This window comes from Leptonotus elevatus, chromosome 16 (assembly GCF_054856555.1).
Source record: "Leptonotus elevatus isolate MCC_2025b chromosome 16, RoL_Lele_1.0, whole genome shotgun sequence".
Classification (NCBI taxonomy): Eukaryota; Metazoa; Chordata; class Actinopteri; order Syngnathiformes; family Syngnathidae; genus Leptonotus; species Leptonotus elevatus.
Window position 1 is genome coordinate 2400466 of NC_141254.1, and position 18425 is coordinate 2418890.

Genomic DNA, 18425 nt, shown 5'->3' on the forward strand with positions numbered 1-18425 from the left:
GGCAGTATGTTCCTTCCCAGCCTCAGGTTCTGATGGCCTCGTGTGTCTCATATCAGATGAAACTTGGATGCCGGGCAACTTTGGAGCATGTTTGCTGTAATGGCAAAATTGAATAAAGATCCCCTATCTGGACCAGCTCGATGTAGGTGTTTGCACAGGGGACTCGTGTATACAGTTCAATAATTATGGGGAAAAAAATTAGGCTTCATGAAGCACCTGCGATATTTTTTCGTTATCAAGATGGTGCTCTTGGTTTAAAGATAAAGGCTAGTGCAAAGCAAATTGATGAAAGTCAAAAATATCACTTCATGAAGTTTCATTTGTCCATCACGATCGTTCAATGAATATTTGATTTATTTGTTGTCTGTCAAAATAATATTCAATAATTGATCTCTTAATGTTAAACATGCAAACAAGGCCGAGCTTCGATCTCTCTCTCTCTCTCTCCCTCTCTCTCTTTCGCTCTCTCTCTCTCTCTCACTCTCTCTTGCTCCTTGAGTAATGCAAACCTGGCAAATCAGTTTGTGAATGCCAGAACTTCGCAGTTACAGTTAGTTTTCATCCAAAACAACCTGTAAACATTTATATATTTAAGTTTATTTGCATTAGGAGTGCGTAATTAGCTGTTGGATGATAGACAGAAGTACTCAGATAGTTGCTTTAAATGTAATAGTTCTTTCCCTTTATTTCTCCAGATACTGTAAATCTGCACATGCAAATATGTCTGCATTCTGATTAAATGGTTGAGTTCAACTGAAGACTTACTGAAGACTTGCATTCTTACCGGAGCGCCCTGTGGTGGTTAATCAATCCCAAATAACCAGTTCAGAGGTTGAATCCTCAACAATAATGTTGTCCTTGTTTTATTATTTGATAAATCCAGTGTGACACCTTACCCCATATAGTGAGACAGCTTACCCAATGGCTAGTCAACATGTCACATGTTCACACACTCTTATTTGATAGCTTATAACTGAAAATGGCATAAATACAATACATGTGAATTTGGTCTTTCATCTCTGCACATTTTGTTTATTTATGATGTATTGATTCCAAGAAATATATAAAAGTGTAAAAAGTGTGACATCAAGCCCTGGTCTCCTCTACTTGTAAACCGGTTATCTTAACTTCAATGTTTTACATCAAACGTGTTTATTACACAACAAATCCACATTATGATCAACTTAAATATTAATGAAAACACTAAACACAACACAAACTTTGGCATGAACACAAAAGATGGCAAATGACAGGGCAATGTAATCAATTGTTAGCAGTTAACTGGTTATCCTTATATCCCTGCCGTTCATAACTTGGGGATATTTTATCTCCCATTACCCATAAAAATGTTTTCTTTTGTCTTCATTCAGCATCATATAAATATATGTCTGTGACAATCAAAGTGAAGCCATAAACATTGTTTTTCAAATAAATAAATAATAAAGTATAAAAATGATGGTGCGCACAATAAGGAAAAAATGAGCAAAGGAAGATTGAAAAGCAAAAAACAAAAACAAATGGACGTAGCATCAAAACAAAGTGATACATTTGAGGCAAATTTTCCAAAGCAGTTCAGTACTGTCTGTAACTTTAAGTATTTGGTTTGAGTTGTAGGTCCTACAAAAGACGGATCTTAATAGTTGTCTCTTTGGGTCTTAACTGTAAAAGAGTTTTGCCCCATATAATTCTTTTAATAATCTTTGTAAATGATTTTCATTCGAGTAGTCCATTGTTTGGTCTGTTGATGTACAGTGGGTTTCAACTCAATTTCGCTCCTCTCGTACGCAAAGAAAGAGGAGCAGCAAGTGCTAACATTCTTGTCTTCTCCCTGAGTTCTGTTCATCTTAGCCCAGTAACTGACCCCAGGCCTGCCTCATCCCTCCATATAAAATCCGCCCTGGCCAGGCTGCTCTCAACAGGGTTGTGCCTGTACCCTGACCTTCCTTCCGAACAGGGGACGAAGCTGAGGCGGGCTGTGCTGTTGCTGATTTTGAACAGACCGTTCGGACTGAGGAAGGAGTCTCTGTCGCTTCCCCCCAGGTTGTTCACCGTCTCCAGGTCATTATAAACTGCTATGTCGCTAAGCTGCTTCCTTCCTTGCAGCCTCCTGCGCCTCCTCAGCAAGATAATACCGGCCACGAGAGCCACCACCAGGATGGCGAGAATGCAGGAGATGGTCAGCGTGGCCGAGGAGGGCTGGGAAATTTGGCGCAAAGCAGGCTTGAAACTGGGCTGGAGTGTGAACTCACAACTTGGACCCATAAATCCTTTTGGGCACTGGCATACGGGCCCTGTGAAATGAGTGAAACAAGTGCCACCATTCTGACAAGGACGTTCTCCGCATGCGTCTGAGCGCACGCTGCAGTTCTTGCCGGTGTAGCCTAAGGTGCAGGAGCAAATGTAGTCATTCACGCCATCTTGACAGGTCCCAGCATTCTGGCAAGGGTTTGAGGCGCAGTTGTCGATGTTGACTTGGCAGTTGGCACCAGTGAAGCCGGCCTGACAGCGGCATAGAACGCTCTGGCCGAGGTCCAGACACTCACCACCTGAGAGGGGAAAATACTTGTTCAGCATCAGGCAGATCACAGATGAAAATGCTGGGTGTACACATTTAAACCTCGTTTTTAAAAAAACATTTTAGCTGTCTTATTTTCATTTTCTATATATTTCATATATTCAACGGTATTATACTGCATTATTCAATACAATTACATACCATGTCACAGATGTACTTATGGCAAGAATAGTCCAGTGGTTAATACATACAACTGGTGAATAGTGTGTGAGGGTTCAAATCCCGCTTGGAGCATTGGAGTACAACTTCAATTTCATATAATAATCATTGTCCCATTTAACATGTATTCTATTCAGTGAACATTGACATTATTGTTATAATAAAGGATTCCACATGCATTTCAAATATTAGCATGCAGCTTTCAGCATTCCCACGCAATTTCTCCAGAAATTGCGCATCTAGTATTATGAATAAATTCTTCCACTGCATACGGAGATAAAATGGATTTCAGTCTTGACTCAACAAATTGTAGTTACAGTATATATTCAATGACCGTTGATGTTATTGTTATAATAAAGCATTCCACATGCATTCAAATATTAGAATGCAGCTTTCAGCATTCCCATGCAATTTCTCAAAAAATTGCACATGTCTAGTATTATGAATATATCCTTCCACTGCATACAGAAATCAAATGTATTTCAGTATAGACTCAACAAATTGTTTTTACAGTATATGTTTTTTTTTTTTACCAGATTACATACAGTAATTTTCCATATTTGGACAAATTATTGTCTTATTTTTATGAGGTGGAGATACCCCCTCTGACGATGGAGAAAAATGACATTTTAATTTAAAAGGTGGAAGCTCCCTTCTTCTGGCTGGAGAAAGACTGTACTGTTAGCAACAACAAAAAAGGTGGTACTGAGAATAAAATGGACCGGCGGTATTCGAGGTCTATATATTTTTTAACCTATGAAATCTTGGAGAAAAAAATGGGTATAATCTTCCAATTAGCGTTTTCCACAAAAAAAAAACGGGTAAAATTGGAATTTTGCTTGCTAAACACTGTGTGTGTAAAAGAAACAGAAACTCATTATAACACATCTTATAAGTGTATTGAACAAGGCCTGAAAGTTTAGTAAGGCAAGCAACCACATAGATGCATTACCATTGCACTAGTTTTATCAAACTGCATAGTTCTTTTTTTGGCCAAAAGGTAGCGCCAACCTACCGTTTAAACAAGGCCTATTGCTGCAGCGGTCCAGCTTTTTCTCACAGTTGGAGCCCATGTAGCTGGGCGGGCAGCGGCATGTGTAACCCCCAGTCATGGTCTCCACACACGTCCCACCGTTGAAGCAGGGGCCATCCGCACACGTCATTGCAATGATTTCACAGTTTTTGCCGTAGAATCCTTGTGGGCAGGTGCACGAGTAGTCATTTTCGAGGTCCTGCAGGAAAAAAAACACGGCCTTTATGTTAGGGAGCATTAAATAAGTGGGTAAATAATTCCTAGGTTTGCACTTTATTTTGTGTTAAAGTTAAAAATATAATTACAGTTGTTTTAAACTTTTAGTTCAATTAAAGTATCCAAAGTTTATGTTGTCTAGTAAAATCAAGCTACACGTGTTATTTATGGCTTATTCAAATAACTGTCCTATTTTTCAGTTCGTAGGAAGTAACTGGTAGTAAAATTGGCACGATATCGTCCTTGTCGCCAAGTTGTTGCCCCTTCAGCTAAACACAGTAATATGAACTACATAGACCATATACTTTGCGTCGAGAGCGGTGAACCTACTTTTTTTTTTTACTTTTATTTAACCAAGTTGGTCTTTTTTTTTTTTTGAAAAGCCTCTTTTTTAAGAGAGACCTGGTCAAGACAAGCAGCAGCAAGAACACAAAAAATACAGACATACAGTACAGAATGAGACAAATTTAAAAAAAACAAAGCACAACATTTTGGATTAAATGATCAATAAGCTTAAAAACTGTGTATGGAAGCTGTTTCCATGTCTTTCAATTTAGATTTAAAAGCATTTAAAGACACCGATTCATTGAGTTTTATAATTCTCCAGAAGATTCCAGGCTGAGGGTGTTGAGTATCTAAAAGCACTAATGGCATGAATTTAGCGCTTTGTTGCTTTTGTTATTATGTACAAAAACACAATTTTGTGCTTTTTTTTTTAATAGCATAAGATTTTTTTACTGTCTTGCGTTTTTACACAGTAGCCTCTTGCTGTTTTTTTTTTAAATTGATTCTTCTTTTTTTATTTATTTTTTTATAACCTCATATCGTGGAGCTCATTAAGAGATAATATCATATTGTAATGTTTGGATATCATTACATTTAAATCTGGTACAGTATAGAAGTGACAAAAGTAATCACACTCTGTTTTTAAGTATAAGTACAGATAATTGTGTAAAAGAAAAATACTCTGGTAAAAGTAGAAATATTGATCCAACTCTTAAGATTAAAACTAGAAAGTCGGCACACTTCTCTGCACACAAAATAGTTTACCTCTTCTGTTAACTTACATAGTACTTGTTAACTTGACCTCTCTCTCTCTCTCTCTCTCTCTCTCTCTCTCTCTCTCTCTCTCTCTCTCTCTCTCTCTCTCTCTCTCTCTCTCTCTCTCTCTCTCTCTCTCTCTAACTTGATAAGTTTTTCTTCTTTCTGCCCCTTCTCAAACTTGCCTCTTATCACATTTTGCTTTTTCCTTTCCTTTGTTATGTTTTTATTGCTGTGCTTGTTTGAGATTAATAAAATCAAAATCAAATGACAAAAACGTAACAGATATCTGTTCAACAAGTGTAACAATAAGGCCCTCTACTGGACTAATAAGAAACTACATCTGCAACACGTATTTCATCGCGGTCACAGACGATAAATACACAGACGATAAATTGCCTCATTAAGTAAACGAGAAGCCACTTACAAAACTTAAAACATTAAATTGATTACTTACAAAGATTTAACGTTTTTACTACAAAACAAAGAACCACAAAACAATACCGGATAGCTTCATAACGTGTTCGTTCCCAAAAAGGGTCCGGCTCGAAACGATGAAAAACTGCACAAGGCATAACAGTTAACATGGCGTTGTGAATTGTTGCTTTTATTTTTTACATCGATGCATATTTTAAGCAGTTTACATCGATATTACCTAAAAAATATTGTTGTTGTTTTTTTAAGTGTTAAATCAATCAATTATGTGTAAAGTTAGATTTCACCTGTATACACTACATGAATGTATACACTAAAGAATACCATTATTAGATGGGGAAACTTACATTGCAGCTGCCTCCATTTTTGCAGGGGTTGCTGTCGCACTCATTGGTTTCCAGCTCACAGTTTGTGCCCCCATAACCAGGTCTACAAGTACAAGTGTAGCTGCCCTGACCAGTGTTGGTGCAGGTAGCACCGTGGGCACATGGCTTGTGGTTGGTGCAGTAGTTGAGATCCTGGTCACAGAAGAGGCCCCCCCAACCTTCCTGACAGTTACACTGCCACGGCTGGCTGCAGGTGCCGTGGAGGCAGCCTGGGTAGCGCACACACTCGCTGCAGGAGGGACCCTGCCAACCCATGCGACATTTACAGCCCCCAGGGGCTTCGCAGTAGCCGTGCCTCTCACTGCAGTCGGCCGAGCAGATGGCTAGGGGGAGGAGAGGGGAGATGGTGTGTGATTACAATGGGCACGCCTTCGCATACATCTTATACACACATATAGGGGCCCGCTGTCTGACCCCAGCCCCCTTCCAGACTTCACTGTTGGGTGAAGTATTAAGCCAAGCAGCTGGCAGGCACACTGCCTGGGGAATGGGTATGCTTTCTTTCTTTCTTTCTTTCTTCCTTTCTTTCTTTCTTCTCCCTGCATGCAAATATATCACCTTGAAGAATGTGTCTGCACTTCCCCATTGCTCTTTTTCTTATTGTGCCAGGGAACATAAGGCAGATGGAGCAAAACTTTACAAGGATAAAAGGCATTCTTCATAAACATAAAAGTCTCAAGTTTCTCTTTGGGAGATCCGGATAAGAACAAATGATTTGTGAGCATGTTATGTTAAGTTTAATCTAAATGAAAATTATGAAATTTTAACGGAATCAAAATTACAACCTTGATTGTTACAATGAACTTAAATTTGAACACTCAGCTGGGTCCACCTGATCAATATAATAACAGGCAAGTATGTGTATTTATGCATGTTCAGTTGCTACATTTACTTCGTCTTCTTGCTGCCTTGTGTTGTAAAATATCTATTGTATATTGGAATTTGGTTGTTGTATTGTATGTCGCTTACAATCCACTATTTTCTGCTGAAAACAAGAATGTCCCATTGTGACAGGAATTAGGGATTTTCTATATCACTTTTTTTTCAGACCGATGCCAGTAGGAGTACTCAATTCTTAAGTAGTCATTGATACTGATTCCAAATATTGATACCACCAGTATTTTTTGATACATCCAATTAAAAAACAAAAAAACAATGACAGATAATTTTAAAGAAAAACCTAAATATCCCAATATAGCATTTATTTTTTAAATTGCATGAAATTATTGGCAACTTTCTATTCTTCAAATTTCTTGTTCCTGACTGTAAAACGGCCACAAGAGGCCAGTACTGGCTACATCGCGAGTACTGATACATTGAAATAAGACATGACTTTATGACATTCTGCACAGTAGTGGCAGAATAGTATTGACATACTAGTAGGACAACTATGGTACTATTGAGGCACAACTGTACATTACTTGACATCCAGTTAGTAGTATGAGTAAAGTGCATTAAAATTCTGCTAGATGACAACTAACACATCACTCATATGGACTATCAATCATTATAGTAAAGATGGCAACTAGTTTACAATTTTGCCTCACTAGTAACATATAGTTGTCCTAATATGTCAAAGCTGTCCTACTAGTGTGCAGATATGTCTGTCATATAGTGCGAGAATGCAGTAGTGGGGAATTTTTTTTACTAAAGCCCTTAAAATTGCTTTGTTAAATATAATTATAAGAAAATATAGATATAAAGAAAATATGAATATTTTTATGGAGGACCAAAACTGCCAAAATTAAAAATAAATAAATAAATACACGAAGGAAGGAATAAAAGTGCAAATAAAAATGAATATAAAATATAATTAAAAAATTAAAGACAAAAATAAATATAAATGGAAATATAATATTACATACTTTTGGCAGTTTTGGTCCTCCATAGTAGCAGTTAGAGTGTAGTAAGATGCACTAGTTGACACTGCATGCTACAGTATATAGTGATATTCTAGATGTTCATTAATATAATTTTATCACACTTCACTAGTAATACTAGTAGCACATAGTACAGATATCAATTCTGCCCAGTTTTTTCACCAAAGTCATACACCCTTCAAGCTGGGTCAAAAATCACCCAATTTTGATCAAAAAATGGACCGACTTGCTACTTGGATCAGTTTGATCCAACTTGTTTCTGTTTTCTATCAAAACGAAATTTGGTTGTTTTGGACCCCCCCCCCCCCCCCCCCCCCACACACACACACACACACCCCTCCCCTACCATAAAAAAATGTTTGTTTCGTACAAATCAACCCAGAAACTTGGGGCAAATGTATTCAAGTAGCGGCTTGGACCAATTTTTGACACAAATTTTAGTGATTTTTGATACATGCTCAAATGGCAATGAAGAGCTGCAGGGAGTGTTTGCGCACGCACATGACTATATGTAACGATAACAGAAATACCACAATATTAAAATTGCCATGATCGTCATCGTCATGCACATCTGTTAAAAAGACAAGGTTGTATTCCATTTGTGTAGTTCTAGCACCCTCTGATGGTTAGTTTATTAGTGTAGTCTAATTTTAATTAGGAACGTTTGGGTCACTGCTGCAGTTATCATTCCCATAAATCATAAGTAATACCAGTGAACTTTGCAGTTTGCACCACTGAGCCAATAGGAGCACATGACAATGACATAAGATGACATGACATGGCCGAGCCTGTTTCTTTCTCTATGTGCAGAACACATTATTGTGCTTTTTCTTCCCCAATAGAGCTCTCTCTCTTTTTCTTTTTTTCTTTGGTGTTATCTTGAGTTTTCATGCAAATCATGCTTTTTTGAAAAAAAAAATTGCCAATCGTGATTATGATCATATCGTGAGGTTCATATCATGATTCATTTCATCATACCGTGACGTTTGGATATCGTTACATGAGTGAACAGGCACTTACGTTCAGAGCAGTAGTTTCCTTTCCAGCCCTCCAGGCAGATGCGGTTGCCTTCCTCGTCACAAGTGTAGTGGCCCAGCTTGTCGTCCCGCGGCCTGCAGTACTCGGCGCAGCCGTCTCCGAAGTAGTATTCATCACAGAAGACGTGGTAAGAATACCGCAGCTCACTTTGCTCTCCGAAGTGCACATCCTGGGACCAGTCCTCCCCGATGGCCAGTCTCCTTCTGGTCGCCAGGCGATTCACCAGGTTGTTTTGGTTGTCTGAAAATTTGGAAATGATGAGAACATTTTGTACTCACAGGAAAGATACAAGACAACAATCTCACCTACAGCTAAAAATTTACCTGTGTATTCAGTTGGGGATTCTGCGTTCCAAGCCTCGATAATCAACGAAAATGTCCCCTGAATTAAAAAAAATATAAATATATATTATGACAGGATGCATATTTTTTTTCATATGATATCCCTCCCATCCTTGGTGTTTTTATAATTTTATCCTGATGTTGCATTTACCGGCCATTTGAAGTGGAAAGGCACCCTGATTGGGGCACTGCTGGAGATGGACGTGTGATCAGCCCTGATAACATTGGTTTGCCCGGTCCCAAACGTGCACGGCGGCTCTGCAGAGATCACATCTTCCGGGTGCTTGAGACAAATTCTAAAAAATATATGACAGTCTCTATGTCTCCTGCAAATGCGCTGCGCCGTGTGGAATGAATTGATTTTCAGCTCAAACACTCCGGAGGATAACACCTGAAATGACAAATCACCATTCAACAAAAATCTGCGCGAGGTTAAGACTTTTCCAATATAATAAATCCACTTACAACGTGCACCAAGGCTGAAGCCAAAATTAATCTAAGGTGTGCACGAGCCATTTCCTCACTGACTTTGTTTTCTTCTTTTTTGGGCTTTCCAAATTTATGTGGATGCAGGCATTCGTCGTCCGCAATTATTCCATAAAAATCACAGAAAAAGAAAGCAATCCTTTAAAAAACAAATCACCCTAAACAATGCGCTCCATATACTGTTCTCCTTGTTTTCCTCTAACCCTATCTTACACTTGGCACTCTACTTTGTTTGGGGTTCTGCCTTGTAAAGATTGGTTTTATACTCCGCGGTGGCGCGCGTCACGGCCAAGAGGTGGAGCCAGTGCAGACCTCAGGGGAGAACGGCAGGACTGCCTGGGGATTTAGAAAACCCACGATACATCTGGACTTTATTTATTTTGAATATGCATAAGAAGCTCATGCAAAGAGTGTGTTTGTGTGAGGATTTGGTGGGTAGCCTATAGTAAAGATAAGCGGTTCGAATAATGGGTGGATATATATATATAAATAAATAATGCAGGATGATAGGATACTTTCTGTATTTTTACACGCCTATAAAAACGCATAGAAACTAAAATTAAACATGTTAAATTTATAAATTTGTCAAACATTCACACCTTTTATTTATTTCATTTTTTATGATTTTATTTTTTATATTTTTATCGGGCTCCAAACAAAGACCAGATATGATGGCACATGGTCCTCTTTTTTTTCTCTTTTATAATTTTTTTTAAAGCACTTCATCCTTATAATTGATATGGTAGCACATGGTCCTCTTTTTCTTTTCTTTTCGTTATTTTTTTAGCACTTTAGCCTTATAATTGCTCTGATGCATAGAAACTAAAATTAAACATGTTAAATTTATAAATGAGTCAAACATTCACACCTTATAATTTTTTTAGATTTTTATTTGTAGTTTATTTTTCGGGCACCAAACAAAGAACAGATATGATGGCACATGGTCCCTTTTTTAAATTTTTCTTTTTCTTTTCTTTTTTGCACTTTACCCTTATAATTGCTCTGACGCGTGTGGGGGAGACAAAGGGGCGGTGGCAGGTCGGTGGACTCGACCTATTGTGAGAGACTAGAGGCTATTCAGACGTGTGTGCGTGTGCGTGCGTGCGTGCATCACGTTGCCTTTGTCTGGCCCTCAAGCGAACAGCTGTATGATAATCAACGGCACATGGTCGGTCGTGTGCGGCGCCAACCCTGCTATTGTTTTCCCAGAGCGTGACCTCCAACACACACACTCCCGCGCGCGCACACCCACACACACACCCACACCCACACCCACACACACGCCCCTCCCTAACACATACACAACAAATCCAATTTTTCAGGGAGCACCCGGGTGGGCAGGCCGTTGCACCACCTGTCGTTGCACGAGGTGGTGGAGGTTAAACACACCTCAACTGTTGTTTACATACCATAAAGCTGGTTCATGCTGGCTTAAGTTTGTAGAAACAATTTGTAGTGTTTATATGTGGGCACAAACCTAACGTTAGGTATCTGCTGCAGACCAGTTTACACAAACTTGTACCACTGCTCTACCTAAAGCCAATTGGGGTATGTTCCAGCACAGCAGCTACCCGAGGGTAAGCAAGTGCAGCATGCGTGTGTGGTGATGGTTGAAGCATGAGGGCGGCTCTATTGATATTCTAATGATGGGGGAAGGACGCGTGCCTACATACACTGACCGGCTTCCTTACAACATAAACAATAAAAGAGAAGACGTCTCAAGTGAAGCAAAATGTAGGGGTTAGGGTGACTAACCTAAATACAATCCGAAACACTGACCTACATTTACAACCTAAACTCTAACATGTTCTATTACATTGTATGTATGTATTCCTAACAGTCAGTTTTTTTAATTGTTGTTTCTTGACTTGTACTGCTTCTTTAGTTTTGAGGTGTTTGTATGCATTTTTTATGTATTCATTTTTTATAATTATATATATACGACAGCGTATTAGGGCCACGTATAATTATTTAAAAAAAAGGGCAATAATCCAAGAAAAAAATCTTGTAAATTTGCGCGAAAAAAACTCGTAACTTTGCGAGTTTATAAAGTGGCAAATTTGTGAGAAAAAACTCGTACATTTGCAACTTTATAAAGTTTTTTAAGGGGGAAATTTGCGACTTTATAAAGTGGCAAATTTGCGACGTTATAAAGTGGAAAATTTCCAAGAAAAAAACTCGTAACTTTGCAACTTTATTAAGTGGCAAATTTGCGACTTTATAAAGTCGCAAATTTGCGAGAAAATAACTTGTAAATTTGCGACTTGGTAAAGTGGCAAATTTGCAAGTTTTTAAGTGGGAAAATTGCAACTTTCTAAAGTGACATATTTGTCACTTTATAAAGTGGCAGATTTGCGAGAGAAAAAAATCTGAAACATAAGAGAAATATACGTAGCGTACTACTTTGTGCCAATACTTTTTGGTCGGGTTTTCAAATAAGGAGATAGTAATGGCTTTAACCATATCATGTTAAGCATTCACACTTTGAAACGTTAGGTATGGCCAGCGACAAAGACGCCTCGCTTTGTGAAGGTCCACATCAAGCATTTAAGTTAATTTGTTAAAATAAATATTTACTTGTACATTCATGTTTCCAGAATTATTATTTGCACATTTATGCAATTTGGCGTTTTTTTTTGTACAAGTAGCTAAGTTGATGTGTCGAATCTGCTGCTCTGCCTAATTCACTTGCATTTACCTAAAGTATGCTAGCTTCTGATTGGTTAGTGTTTAGTCAGCTGATAGGGGATCTTGAAGTGTTGTCGCTCTAGCTGCCGCGTATGACGAGGAAAGTTTAAATTAATAATGACTCTGTCTCCATCCTGCCTTTTCATTTTATAAACAGTGTCTCCTTAACCACCAACACATCCTCACATTAGACTATAGCTGCGCTATGTGCATTTGTAAGTACGTTTCTGAGTCTTTTTCTTGCAAATTTGCCAAGTTGCAAATTTGCCACTTTATAAGGTGGCAAATTTGTGAGTTTTTTCTCAGAATATTACAGCCCTCTGAAAAAAATATATATTCGTGGCCCTAATATGCCATCATAGATGTAAGCCTCTAGCAAAATAATCCGGCCAGGACGTTTATAATCAGTATGCTGGCAGATCAGCAATGGGTGTGTTTCTTTCTTCATCCTCACGTTACAACCACTTTCAACTAGGAAAAACTTCAGTAGTGATCTGTACCTATGGAGTAGATGCCACGGACTTCCGACTTCCGGGTTTTACACATCAGCGCCGTTTCCGGCCACTGCTGGCCGCGTTCCAAAACTCGCACCCCCAACCCTGCGCCCCCCAACCTCGCGCTCCTGCTCATTGGCGGAAGGGCGTCTCGGCTATCACTACACACTCACAGCCTTGCACCCGTCGACGGGAACACGCAACCGAGGGGCACAAAGGCGGAAGCGCAAGTACTGGGACGCGGCCCACAAGTCGTAAACCGGAAACGGAAACAAAGTTCATGGGTGAAAACCTGGAAGTCGGAAGTCCCGCCTCCTCCGTGGCATATAGTCCATTAATAAAGTGGAACCAAGATGTAACAGAGTTATGGGTGAAGGGGTTGTCCATTGAAGCTTAGATGGAAGCACTTTTTTTTCATGGGCTCAAAACATCCAATACTGTACAAAATTAATGTTTTGTACACTTTTTATGGCCTAAAATGGACACTACAGTACAAAATCATTGTAAACAAATATAAAAACCTTGAAACAGTTAATCCAAACATACCTTGCTGATGCTGGTGGCATAATAGCATGTAGCCTTGCTTGAGGCATGATGTTAGTGTGCTTCCTTGTTTGACCTTTTATACAATTGGATACCATAGATTAGTAGTTCTCAACCGCGGTCTACGAGTACCCCTATCCAGCCTGTTTTCTATGTCTCCCTCAGCCAACACAGGTGTTTCAAATGATCAGCTAATCAGCAAGCTCTGCATTAAGCCTGATAATGATCCTCAGCTGTGTTGGCTGAGGTAAACATGGAAAACAGGCTGGATACTCGAGGACCGTGGTTGAGAACCAATGCAATAGATAATGGCTTGACAAAAAACAAAAAAGCACAGCCTGATAGCGAGAACTCGCTTCAGCAAACAACAGCCAAAGATATGAATGAATGAATAGAAATGAACATGACTTGCTAATTTTGAGCTGCGTGCCTACGGCGATGCTAAGGTTATTCATTGCCTTTGATGCCATCATTGATGGGACAATCACCCACCCCTGTCAATATAGCCGCTCGCTTTTGTAACCGGGCTCCAGAGTGGAAAGATTTCAAAACGTGCCCCGAACACAGTCTTAAATCCATTAATAGGTCGTTCTAATAATACGACACGTACAAAGCGATTACAATCCGCCAAAGTAATAGGGGAATATATCGACGATTTTGGCCTCGTCGACAACTGCAGACTTAAAAACCAGACTAAGAAGGAATTTACCTTCTTTTCCGCGGTGCACCGGTCATTTTCAAGAATAGATTTTTTCCTTACAAATAATTCCATTGCTGATAAAATTGGTACAAAAATACATATTATTAGCAACCATGCACCAGTCTCCCTCACCCTACAAGTTGATTACACCTTAAAACCACATGGCGTTTTAACATCTCACTGCTAAATGATGCAGAGTTTGACAAAATTATAAGAAGAGAGTTATATTATTATCCATTTCCTGATATGATAGTCAGTTGGTATACATGTCATATCACAGCCGTGGACATATTTGCAATGTACAGTCAGAGATGGGTTTCAAACCTGCGACCTCTTGGTTGCTGGACAATGCTCTTTACCAACTGCGCCCATCGAGCAGTATCAGACACCTGGCAATGATGATCAGTTGTATGTATGGAGGTGGGCATGGAAAGTGGTAGCCTACTTAGAAAAAGTTAAATGTCAGTCCCATTGAAAATGAATGGTTAAAAGTTTATATTTAACGTTGAATTGTGTGAATACTGTAAGTAATGTGGAATCAGACGATATACCTCGAGAGGTGTGAATTTTTGAAGCAAGTTGAAATTTGAACGGTGTAAATCGGAAGTATTATGTGGGAATTGTTTCACTGCAAAAAATTGTGGAGAATAAAAATCACAATAACATATGTGGGAATGCTTAGTGGAAGACAAAAACAACCACCAAAATATACATTTCATCGGACAGTACAACATGTGTCATTGAAGGCTTTAGACTGGATGCTTTATCGATCTACAGTGCCTGATGCATATATCTGGCGTGGGGGAGAATGTGTGTGCGTGTCTTTTGTGTCAGCTGAGCAGATGAACAATGCAGCCGCTCTGTTGTCATATGTATTACTTGCAAGGAGTGTGACATGAACGTGCCATGGGGCATGGGAACCGGAGAGGAGTCATGTCGTCCCCCCACGGACCTCCCATTATAGAGGCCAGCATCTGCCTCTTATACGGCTCGCCGAGAGCAGCTTGAAAACCTTCTCCCGAAGGACACGTGAAAGATAAGGAAGGGGGAGTTGCGTCAAACCTGACCCACACAGGCTCTCCAGGGAAAAGTCAGCCTGCTGTGGCCATTGCCACACAGCCCTCGCTGACTGTCTGATATTGAGACAATAGTTGGCGTGCTGAGGGTGTCTCATGGGTTAGAAGGTGTGTGTGTGGGGGGGGGGGGGTGGTTGTGTGTGTGTATGTGTGTGTATGTGTGTGTGCGCACGTGTGGAGCCAGCCTCATATGTATGCATGCAATTTGGTTGATTGGTGTATCTTATTAAGGTGCTAGATGATTAGGCACAAAAAGGCAGAACTCTGGTGAGCAGATTTATTAGTTGAGTCAATTTGACTCACAATACACGTCCTAGACACCAAGTGTCTAGGACGTGTATTGTGAGTCAAATCAGTGAACATAAAATACAGGGAAACACTGTATATTATAAATTTCTCTACAGCGACATACATGTTGTGAACAACACTGAAAACTGAAAAAGCCTGGTTAAGGTTGATCCACTCAGAAATTCTAAGTACATTTTACAAGGAGTTAAACGACAATTTCTGATGTGAAAAAACTTTACTAATTAATATAAATAAAATATAAATAAAACTAAAATAATAAATAAATAAAGTAAAAATAATAAATAATAATGATATAATAATACAGTGGAACCTCGGAGTTTGAACGTCTCGGAACTCAGATAATTTAGACTTCAACTCAAAAAATCTGAGTAAAAAATGCCTCGGAGTTTGAACTCATTTTCGGAGTTCAAACACCCAAGCAAAGCAAGCTGAGCCGAACATACCTTGAAAACGGGTAGCCGAGTGAAGCCGAGCGAAGTCGAGCAATGCCGAATGAGACGATGCACTGCTCAATTCTTGTCAGATCGTGAATACTCCTGGTGCTCCATACTCGCAAGTGCATTTTGATTTTTCAATGACAACTTTCTTCGCCATGGGCCCAAAGAAAGACAACAGTGACAGTGTCAGCAAAGAAAAACGTATAGTGCTACGAACCACAGGAAGGAGATTATCGCACAGTTGTAACTACCATGAGTACTTCTGTAAATACTGGCACGAGGACCCCCTTAGCTGTTCAACAACGTGCATGACGTTAAACAACGCACACAAGGACCGCTTAGTAGTCTACCAATATGCCCAATGTAAAATACACAAACTCAGCACTGAACTAGAGCAAGCATTAACATAGCGTTTATCATCCACTGATGCCATCACACCACAACAAAAAAGGTAAGGTATTTTTTTTTGTTTAAATACTGTATAGGATGTGAATGTAAAAAACATAAATTGAAATAAAAATAGGAATTTTCTGTTTTTGGAGCTTGGGAACGGATTAATTGTGTTTACATTATTTCCTATGGGAAACTTTTTTTCGGAGGTTGAACAATTCGGACTTTGAATACTTCGCAGGAATGAATTATGTTCAAACTCCGAGGTACCACTGTAATGTAATAATAATAATAATAATAATAATACAATAATAATAATAATAATAATAATAATAAAAAATAAATAAATACATAATAATAATAATAAATAAATACATCCCAATTTTTTCAATGAAGTATTGAACCATTTGATTCTTGTTTTGTGTTAGCACTGCTTCAAAGTCTTAGCGAAACATCTGGCTGGAGCAACATAGTGGCAGCATACACCTTTGGCAAAAATTGGTCCAAATTTGAACATCTCCAACATGCTGACATTCTGTACACATACATCGACTTGAAGGCTGTTGAGAGAAAAGGACAGATGGGAACGACAAGGGCAGCACATGGAAAATGACAGCTCATATATCTGTCACGTTTAAACATTTTGAGGCTCACGGATGTTTAATGTATACGATTTCAACATAATTTCATAGAATTAGCTTTGCAGACAGGCCAATAATTCCCATGCTTTATCATTCACTCCCAGCCATTTTAACTGAAGCAACCCCCTTCGCTCCGGCTATTTTACTGGAATTTGACAGATTTTTCAAGGCCTACAGAATACTGTGTTCTATTGCTATAAAACATGGAACCTACCAAAATAAAGATGAGATTTTCTTCTTTCATCAAGAAAAAAAGTCTGTATCTGTTTCTGTTTTGCAGCAATTAGCATTAGAAAATAGCTAAGTTCCATCATTATTCACAAACCTGTTGAAAACACTGGGGGGGGAGCTTGTTGCAACATGGCCCTGGCTGATCTCTTATACTCTGCTCCCACCTACTGCCCGTTTTTTGTAATAACTACTATTGCTTTAAGTCCTCAGGTCAGAAGTTACATCAAAACCTTCTGTATGCTCTAGCATAAAATAACAAACATTAAAGGAATACAAGACTTATGAAAAACTAACCAGCTATTCTGTGAAATAGTTCATTTAAACTCTTACCTGAATAAAAAAGTCAATTTATGTTATGCTATGTTATGTTGTGTTATGCGATTATGATTTTATAGCACTTTTTAGGAATATTTTTGCATGAAGTACAGTATCAACCATTTTGGACAGTCACGTGATCATCGTGACGTGTCACACTCATATATGACATGGCCGCTAATGAGAACAAAGCCACTTACAAGTAATTATTGCATCCCACGGCGGACATCAAAGGTGGAATTACTTCCTATAGCAAAGAAGCTCTTCTTCAAAAGCAGTACAGTCACGGAGGACTAGCCAAAGATTTTAATCTAGCCGAAAGCCGGATGAAAGTGGCCGACTCATTCAGCCGTCAGGCTCATAGCAAGTCGAAGTTGGGGACCGTCTAAAGTTGCATGTTACAGAGGCTCAAATGACCAGTCAAGTCACCATTGAGATTGTTCACTCTGAAAATGTAATTTGTGGACGGTCCCTAATCTGGACTGTAAACACCCGGGTGACTTTGACTCTGACAGGCCACGCTACATGTTGTGTGCTAAGCACGCTTTAGCCCACATTAGGAGAGGCCACCCCCCACCGCCCCAACTCCACACGGAATGACATGAAACCTGACATGCTGAGGACTTTACTCTGATCAGAATTGGCGCAGTAATTGGAATAGAAGACGGCCTTTTTCTTGCTCATTACATCAGCAAATTCCCATTCAAGTGAATGACGGCAGCTGTCGTTTCCGCCCGGGATACGTCATCACGGTCACATGACCAGGATAATGGCGTTGCACACGGTTGGTTTTTATTTTGATACTTAATCGGTTTAAAAGAAAATTCAGGGAATAAGATGCCAGAGATATTTGCACCTTTTCTCTTTGTACACAATGCCTAATCCAATACTGGAAAACGAGTTATAAGTCTTGTATCGCTTTAAAAAAAATTATAAAATTTTTTTATGGAGTAAAGGAAAAAGTATTTAAAAACGTATTTATACGTTTTTGGGTTTCAATGAGTTAACGTA

At 39.2% G+C, this 18425-nt stretch overlaps 1 protein-coding gene across 1 annotated transcript; it reads right to left on the reverse strand.

The window, feature by feature from the left end:
• Positions 1–806: 806 nt before the first annotated feature.
• Positions 807–9843, reverse strand: dlb (deltaB). Its single transcript, XM_086098756.1, has 7 exons — positions 9570–9843; positions 9256–9495; positions 9087–9144; positions 8746–9003; positions 5807–6168; positions 3750–3966; positions 807–2546 (listed from the first exon to the last, which is right to left on the reverse strand). The coding sequence occupies exons 1-7, from the start codon at positions 9618–9620 to the stop codon at positions 1840–1842; spliced, it is 1893 nt and encodes a 630-aa protein (XP_085954882.1). The 5' UTR covers positions 9621–9843; the 3' UTR covers positions 807–1839.
• Positions 9844–18425: the final 8582 nt, after the last annotated feature.

Coding starts and splice junctions, on each gene's coding strand:
- dlb (XM_086098756.1), bottom strand. CDS start 9,620: ATGGCTCGTGCACACCTTAGATTAATTTTGGCTTCAGCCTTGGTGCAC. Junction 6,169..8,745: donor AGGAAACTACTGCTCTGAAC/GTAAGTGCCTGT, acceptor TCCTCCCCCTAG/CCATCTGCTCGGCCGACTGC. Junction 3,967..5,806: donor AAAATGGAGGCAGCTGCAAT/GTAAGTTTCCCC, acceptor TTTTTCCTGCAG/GACCTCGAAAATGACTACTC.